We start from the raw sequence: 8,418 nt of genomic DNA, 5'->3' as shown, positions 1-8,418 counted from the left end.
CGCGGGCTGGGAACTAAAGTGTCCCAAGTTCAATTCCCAGCCAGGGTACATTCCTGGGTTGCAGGCCATAACCCCCAGCAACCGCACATTGATGTTTCTCTCTCTCTCTCTCTCTCCCCCTTCCCTTCCCTCCCTAAAAATGGATGAATAAAAATCATTAAAAAAAAAAAAAGAAAGTGTCTGTCTTCTCCGGTCAGTTTCCAACAGAAATGAACATTTCAACCTCCTTGATTTTGTGCCACCTACTTTTTTATTAGTTAGTCATTTTATACAACCTCCAGAAGTACTACATGAAATTACTTAAAAATTCACTTGAATTTTTATATTTTATACATTTTCAGGAAGAGCACACCTTTACTGAATATCAAAATAGGATGGGAATTTCCTACTTATATGAATTCATCAAAAAATGTTCTAGATACTTTTGGGTACCATGAGAACTATTTTTGTGGGGTGGGGGTGGTGGGCGGGTGGGGAACAGGACTCGACAGACTGTAACCGTGGCAGCTAAAGACCCTTGGTTTCCGTGTGCAGTCCTGACCTCACCCCTCCAGGCCCGACAGCCTAGCAGTTCCGCACAGGAAACCTCTAACATTTTACTGATAACATCTAGAGGGGATAACACCCAACTGACACAAACCCAGGTAGAAAAAGGCAACATGATTGTGATACAGGGAAGAAGGGGCAGTAACTTCACATTTCCCTGGAGCCTCATAGAACCAAAGACCACCAGGGTTATGACCAATGTCCATGTGTACAAAAGATTGTCCCCTCTCATCTGTGTATCTCAATACAGCTTCAAGCATTAAAAGGCACATTGGAAATAAGCTCCGTTCATACTCTCAGGGAGAAGATCCTAGGCCTACATTTTACTTAGAGGTGTGCTGCTGTCTGTGTTCAACAGTTTAGCCCCTGGCGATGCTGCTTCGCTTCATTTTCTCATTCGTTTTCTTTGGATGGCTCATTTTTCTGAATCAACCACACTTCATTATTTCTGTCAAGCAGATTGAAAGGGCTGTTGTAGCCTGCAGTGTAGTACACCTTTTCATCGAAAACTTTTCCTTCTTCCCTCAAAATGCTTGCTAATGTCAAAAGTTGTTCTTGATTCTTTTGGGCACTAGAGAATCCACCGAAAGACCTACAAAGAAGAACGTAAATAACCGTGAATGATTGCCTAGTACTGGTGCCAAAGTCAGTCTGAAAGGCAAAGCTGCAGCTGATACAATGAAGCTGGAGGAAGCTCAGTTTCAGAGCTCCACCTGCTCAGCCCCTGAGCCCACTCAACCCCCGAGCCCGCTCAGCCCCTGAGCTGAGCACTGCCTCCCTCTGGTACCCAGTCTCAGTGCAGCCTCAGCACACTGAGGGCCCAGCTGTTGGCAGGTAGATTTGGAATTTACACCATCTCGTCCTCTAACTCCGTGCTTCTCAGACTTTAATGTGCCTACGAATCCTGCTGACGTGCAGCTTCAGGAAGTCTGGGATGGGGCCTGAAAGTCTGTATTTGTAACAAGCTCCCAGTAATGCCGATGCTGCTGGTCAGAGGACCACACTGAAACCCACTTAGAAGCCTCCCTTCCAGAGTTCCAATGTTCTATTGAACATTTCCCCTTTCTTCCTCTCCTTGGGCAAAGGATAGGCACTGATTTATGATGAAAATAATATAGTTTTGACCCTATGAACTTACAGTCTAAAGCAAGAGTCAAACATCTTGGCAGCTCTCTCTAGAACCCGAGACGAGGTTTAACAGAGACAGGATGGAAGTGCTTAGGAATGCTGAGGGTATGATTAAATCAAAACCAGGGGTGTGGCCAGAGTTGGGTGTGGATGGAGGGTGTTTTTGCTGGGCAGAGAAAGGGCGAGGATAAGAAAAAGAACAGGAGTCCAAAAATGCAAAGCATCCTCACAGCGAGGCACAAAGGGAGCGCAGGGAGTGAGTCAGGGTCAGAAGGACGAACATTGCACAGCATCACCCTCAGACCTTTGGGGGCTATTCTCTAAGTATCTCAACAGGATGCTGAGCAGAAATGTAACTTGGTCAGATCTTGGTGAGATACAGGGGAGCTTTGGAGATGGGAAAGGAAAGACAGTCAACAGTTTCATATTAGCCATGTCTGGTGTGCTCCGTGGGTTGGGCGTCATCCTGGAAATTCAAAGGCCACTCCTTCAATTCCTGGTTGGGGCGCACGCCTGGGGTGTGGGCCAGGCGCCCCGTCGGGAACGTGTGAGAGGCAGCCAACTGGTGTTTTCTCCCTCCCTGCCCTTCTCTCTAAAAATAAATAAATAAAACCTATTGTTTAAAAAGATTTAAATTAAAAGTGGGGAAAAAGAATAAAAATTTAAGCACAAATTTTAAAATACCCTGACATTAAATCATCACGAGGCAGACTCAGCTGACTTGCTGACGAGTGAATGTGCTGGATTTGATTCCGAAGGCTAAGAATAGGAAACACCGAGAGCCAAGACCATTCCTGGTGTGCCTTCTCTAGCATGAGTTTTATTATCAAGAAAGGGCCAGTCCCACCCTTCAGATAAAGATGGAAGCTCTCAAGGGTCCAGGCCACACCACGTCTATTCTACTCAACAGTCTGTCGAGCACCTGGAATCATTGTTGGCACGTAGGCTCGCTCAAATCCTTGTCGAGTGAGTGTAGGACTAGTTCTGTAATTTTCAGTGTGTTGACGGATAACAGTCGTGAACTACATGTTAAGCAATACTTTGTCTCTTGAATTTATTATTTATTTCCTTAACAATAGCCAAATCTTGGTGCGTTCTGCCAAAAGGGAATTTGTTTGCAGATCCTACTTCTTCCTTGAAATCACATCCTGAAGCCCCTCATTAGAGATCACCTTCTGTTCTGTGAACACATGCTGTTCTACAAGGATCCATCCGTGCTTCTTCAGTCACAAACACACTGAGCCTCCCCACACATACCTGCTGTGCTTGGAGCTGAAGGGCACGGACAGAGCAATGTGCTGCTGTATTTCTGGGGAAGTCACTGGCTGTCAATGGGTCATTATACTTTAGAATAACAGAAGGACAGAGTGTGAGCTGACTGGAGACACCGAGGAAGTTATCACAGACGAGGTGTCCTTCTAAGCCCTAGAGGACGAAAGTGGGCTCTCTAGAAAGAGAAGAGGAAGCTAGAACTGGGTGAAATGGCGTGTTCAGGTTCTAAGTATTTTATGTACATTAACTCATTCAGTCACGGCAACCCTATGACACAGGCAGCTACTGTGATTATACACATGTTCCAGATGTAGAGATTTTGGCAAGGGGAGTCTAGCGGCTCGCCTGCTGTCAGAGGCAGAGATGTGGAAGGATGCATCCTGCTCAGAGAACTCTGTGAATAGGGGGACGGTCAGTGGCACACAGCCAGTGGGACAGACAGGGCCGGGCCGCGTCATAGCAGGCGTTGTGTACAATGTGAATGAGCCACCTGAACTTCACCCAGAAGCAAGAAGAAGCTGACAAGCTGGGGCTTTCTTGCTGTTGTACAGAAGGCACAGTTCCAGTGCAGAGGAAGGGAAGGGAGGAAGAGACGGGTGGGCAGAGGGGAAGCGGAATAGTCATGGTCGGAGATCAATAGACGTGGGTATCGTGCCCCCCACTGGAGTAGACAAAGATGATTTCGGTGTGGTCCCCATAAGAGGAAGCAACTCTGAGGCTGGAGGGAAGGGAGCAGACTTACGATCATTCAAGGGCATGGGCTGGATCTGGAAACCAGCTGTCAGGGAACAATGCACTGACATGGCCTTAGAGGTCCGTGCCAGGGAGGCCGATAGGCTGATGAGGCCCTTTACTGAGACAGGGGCCACGTAACATCACCAACCATGGAACCTGGGAATGGGTGAATGGCATGTTTTTGGAGCTGTTGTGTTTGATCTCCACCCCTACCCCACGAGGAAATGCCCAGCGAGTAGGGATATCGGGCTGGAGACACTAAATCTGAGAGTCATTAGAAACAGGTATTTGAAGCACTGTGAACAGATCACCCGGAGCAAGTCTGCTGGGACGTGAGGGCGGATAACAGGCATCAACAGAGACTGTTGGGGTGGGGAGCTGGGGAGGAGGAGAGGAATGACGAGGGGGTTACAGGATGGACAGGTGTCAGGGAACAGACTGGTCCACACGCAAAGGCCGCAGGGGCCCCTGGGAAGGGTCTGTTGTTATGTAACAAACCGAGCGTACTGTGGACGGCGACAAGAGCAATTCCACGGAGATGGTGTTGCTGTGCCAGGCCGTGGTGGTTTGCGGAGTGTGTGGGAGGTGAGGAAGCAGAGACAGATTCCTTAACAGGTGGGTGGGGATGGGAGGGAGCGAAAGGGAGTAATAAAGGGAGTCCGGTGTGAGACTATTATTATCATGTACTGTGTGTGTTTTCAATTTCAACAGAGAATTTAATATAAGGAATCAGGGAAACAGGCATTAGAAGTCAAAGAAAGTAAAAAGAAACCAGTGACACCCTCAGGAAGCAGCAGCCATCTCTTGGGCCGGGGAACAAAAGGGATGAGTTTGGGGCTATCAGCACCTAGAAGTGGGAAGTATTCTTGTTCAGGCTTAGCTAGATAGCAGGTAAGGGCGGTCTTATGCTTTTGGAGGCAATAATTTGCATTGTGTCTGATTTGTAGAAGGCATGCAACAGACTTCATTAAATGAATCGATTGTATCGCAACAGACCCTTGGTAACAAACAGAACTAAGCCAGTAAGAAAACGCCGCAAATGTGCGTTAGACCTGTTTGTATGGAACAGGGAAAAAGCCTACTGAAATTGCATAGGAGCGAAACAGCGAGCGCAGGCCAGTGACACGAGCAGTCGGCCGGGCTATCAGTTCTCCACCACTCACCGTACAAACACGGTCATCTCGTCTCTGTCTTCAATGAAGACATCCGACTCTGAGGGCCTGGGCGGATCCGGTTGCTGCTCGGAGGGGACGTACAGGGAAATGGTAACGGTAGACGCGCTGAAAGGGCCTGACCCCGGCTCCACGTAGCTCACCACGGGGGCTGTCATCTTTATTTTCATCTCTGGGCCACAAAGATATTTTTTAAGCACAAAGGAGACCGTGAAAGCAAATGCAGGGTGTTGGTCACCGCTTTTAACTCTGCCTATTGTTTCGGGATCTGTGTTTCATGATTTACTTTATGCTATTGGCATAAACAGAGAGGGCAAAAGTAGTTCACCATTGTGAGTAGGCAAAACAGCTTATTCTTGTATGATCTTGTTTTAAAAGATTTTATTCATTTATTTTTAGACAGAGGGGAAAGGAGGGAGAAGAGAGGGAGAGAAACATCAATGTGTGGTTGCCTCTCCCACACCCCCCACTGGGGACCTGGCCTGCAACCCAGGCATGTGCCCTGACTGGGAAGTGAACCGGTGACCCTTCGGTTCGAAGGCCTGTGCTCAATCCACTGCGCCACACCAGCCAGGGCTCATTTACTAATTATTGTATTATTTTCCATATGAACAACTGTAAACCTATGTTTGCCCCACCCTGTATTTACCTTTTAGATGATTTTCATCTTTAAAAAATAAGGCCAAAATGACTCAGTTATCCACTGTCCATATTAAACACTTACTTTTTTTGGTTACTAAATTCTAAAGGTTTAGTGATAGCAGAGAAGATCAGAAATCACATGGCCCCGTCCTTTACTTTTAAGATTCGGAAACTGAAGTCCCACTGGCAAAGCAGCCTTTTAGAATATGAATACCGCCAGGGCCAGAACCGGAACTTGGGTCTTGAGACTCTGGATCCCATGTTCTCTGTGCCCATCTGCCTCCTGGCGTCTCTCACCCTACTGGTCACCAGATATAATCCGGAAGCGTTGCCGTAAAGAGGTGCGAACACTAGTTACAGAGGCCCCTGGTCCAGCAACATCCCGTCCTCTAGACCCTGCGGGGGATCCCGAGCAGGAGCCTCGTCTTCAAACACCAAGTTTTTGTTGATCCGGTTATTTTTCTATTCTAAAGGATATTTCTTTAATAAGCTAAAACTCAAGAATAAGCCAGGGGGCCCGGCCATGATCTCTATAATTACAACGTAAATTGCCTTCACCTTTCTCGTTTTTGCCTTCGATGTAGCTGTTCAGCCTGGCGAACCCGGTCTGGATGGCGGAGTCCCAGTCCATGGACTCCACGCAGGTGCTGACCCACTTGGCCGGCCCGTAGTGTCGGATCTCGTAGCTTCCGGGCTGCAGGGGGACAGAAAACTTGGGGGAGCGCTGCCAGCAAGGCAGGACGCGACATGCAACAGTTCGGGTGCCTTGATTTCGGGCCCCCACGGGACGACCCGCCCGGAGGCTGCGCCCCACTTGGGTCCGGCTCCAGGTTCTGGCTCCGGCCCCAGGTTCTGGCTCCTTAGTGCCGGGCGGGGTCCGGAGCCACCCCAACCCGCCACCCGGCGCCCCCGCGGCTTTGGCCCTCCTCAGCCCTGACCCCAAGTGTGCGGCTGCAGGGCGGCTGAGGAGGGGGGCATGAAGGGGGCGTTGATGGTGAGGCGGGAGTGGGGGGGGGTGAGGAATCAGCCCAATTCTTGTTAAGAAAAAGTTGCTGTTAGGTCCCCTCGGCCCTGAGGGCTCCACCGCGTGTTCCAGGACAAGATCGATTCCACCACCCTAACCCACCCCCCACCCTCGGCAAAGAAAAGAAACTGAGATGTGGCCGGCACCCGGGGTTATGGCTAACCGACAGAATTTTCCCGTTTTTGTAGGAGTGGAGCTAGGGGCTCAGGCCATTTTACAACTGTGCTTTTCACTTATACCTGCGGGACCCCCGGCCTCACTACAAAGCCTCCCCAAGAAGGCCTCCCCCGAGCCCGGCCCACACCCTTCGCGCCCCCGGGAGGCTCCTACCTGGGCGTCTGCATCCCCCGGGGCCTTCCAGTCCGGCGTCTCCACCTCCTGGGCCGCCGCAGTCTCGGGCTCCGGCTCTAGCGCCTCGGCCATGGGCAGCGCCGGCGATCCAGGGAAGACCCTGGCGATCGGCCTCGGGAAGGTCGCACCCGGGCCACTCGTGGCCGCCCCGCCTGCGTGTGTGCGCGCCCTTCGGCCCGCTGAGGTCCCCAAGTCCCCGCCCCGGTTTTGCCCAGTGGGGGCCAGCGGCCCCGAGTCCCTCTCACCCGCAGTGCGGGAGTACTCCGGGCACTGCCCCGCCCTGGGCGGGAGGAGGGGCTGTGACCCAGAGGGGCCCCGAGTCCAACCCCTGGCAACTGCGGCCCGGGCCGCGCCCCCTGCCGGGTCCCCTCTGCAGAGGTGAGGGCGGGGGACTGGACTGCAGGGCCCGCTTGGGTTCGGATTTCTTTGGCGGTCCCTCCCACCTCCACCCATGTGCCCTTGTTTTTAACGCAGAGGTGTCTACTGCGGGAGCCGGGGCGGGCGGGGGAGCAGGACAGAGCAGCTGGCTGGCGGAGTTTCCGGTGCAACCGGCTCTTCGGGAACCTGTCCTGCGGCCCCACCCGCACTTGGAGCCCGCTCTGCTGACGGGTGTACTCCTGGGAGGGGTGAGCTTGGGCTTGCATCGGGAGGGTGCACCCAGTGGAAGGCAGGAGGGGGCCTCTTCTCCCGGCTAGAGGGTGGGCACGCACTGGCGACCCTGAACTTGGCGGTCCTTGCTGGCACCCCTGTGGGCCCAGGGCTCCAAGCGGGATTGGATCCAGGAGTCCAGCCAGGTGTGAGTAACTTTCCACCTAGGAGGCGGTCTAGTGCTCCCCGCCCCACCCCCGCAGAAAGTGGATGGACCAGTCATGCTTGGAGAGCATCTTAAACTGTCCTCTGTCTTGACCCCCCCTCCCCCAATGACCCCCAGACGTCTGAGTCCTCCCACCAGGTCTAACAGGCTGGGGGGAGGGGGTAGTAGAAGGGGAAGGGAGAGGGTTGAGCGGAGGGGGATAGGAGCCGGACGTGGGCTAGGCCCTGGTGCTTTTTAAGTTTCTTGGCTAGATTTATTCTGTATTTTTTCTAAAAGATTTATTGAGATATAATTCACATACCATATAGTTCACCCACTTAATGTGCACCTCTCAGTGGGGTTTCATATATTCGCCTCTGTGCAACAGTCACAACACTCAATTCTTAGGACGTTGTCATGGCCACCCACCCCCACACCCTTTAGCCCTCACTCCCCAACTCCCCACCCCCAGCCCCAGGCAACTGTCTGCCCTCTGTGCCTGGACATTTCCTGTAAATGAAATTACACAGTGTCTTAATCCATCAGCGCTGCTGTAACAAAGTACCACAAACTAGTAGCTACCAGCAGAACCACCACAATGGATTTCTCACAGTTCGAAGGCTGGAAGTCTGAGAGCAGGGTGGCAGCAAAGTCAGGTGAGACCGCCTTACACGGTGAGAAGAGCAAGGGAGCTTCGTCTGGTCTCCTTCATAGGGCACACATCCCATTCACGAGGAAGCCTTCGCCCGTGACCT

The 8,418-nt window shown here is 51.8% G+C and overlaps 1 protein-coding gene across 1 annotated transcript; it reads right to left on the bottom strand.

Annotated features, from left to right (window-relative positions):
• Positions 1 to 231: 231 nt before the first annotated feature.
• On the bottom strand, positions 232 to 7,290 carry HEBP2 (heme binding protein 2). The gene is made up of 4 exons (XM_045843285.1): positions 6,850 to 7,290; positions 6,054 to 6,189; positions 4,845 to 5,025; positions 232 to 1,138 (listed from the first exon to the last, which is right to left on the bottom strand). The coding sequence occupies exons 1-4, from the start codon at positions 6,940 to 6,942 to the stop codon at positions 940 to 942; spliced, it is 609 nt and encodes a 202-aa protein (XP_045699241.1). The 5' UTR covers positions 6,943 to 7,290; the 3' UTR covers positions 232 to 939.
• Between the last annotated feature and the right edge of the window lie 1,128 nt (positions 7,291 to 8,418).

Source organism: Phyllostomus hastatus, unplaced genomic scaffold (assembly GCF_019186645.2).
Source record: "Phyllostomus hastatus isolate PE091 unplaced genomic scaffold, TTU_PhHast_1.1 phas_contig_40, whole genome shotgun sequence".
NCBI classification, from domain to species: Eukaryota; Metazoa; Chordata; class Mammalia; order Chiroptera; family Phyllostomidae; genus Phyllostomus; species Phyllostomus hastatus.
This window is presented reverse-complemented; position numbering and strand designations above follow the sequence as displayed.

Coding starts and splice junctions, on each gene's coding strand:
- HEBP2 (XM_045843285.1), bottom strand. CDS start 6,942: ATGGCCGAGGCGCTAGAGCCGGAGCCCGAGACTGCGGCGGCCCAGGAG. Junction 6,190..6,849: donor CGGGGGATGCAGACGCCCAG/GTAGGAGCCTCC, acceptor GTCCCCCTGCAG/CCCGGAAGCTACGAGATCCG. Junction 5,026..6,053: donor CGAAGGCAAAAACGAGAAAG/GTGAAGGCAATT, acceptor TTTGTGGCCCAG/AGATGAAAATAAAGATGACA.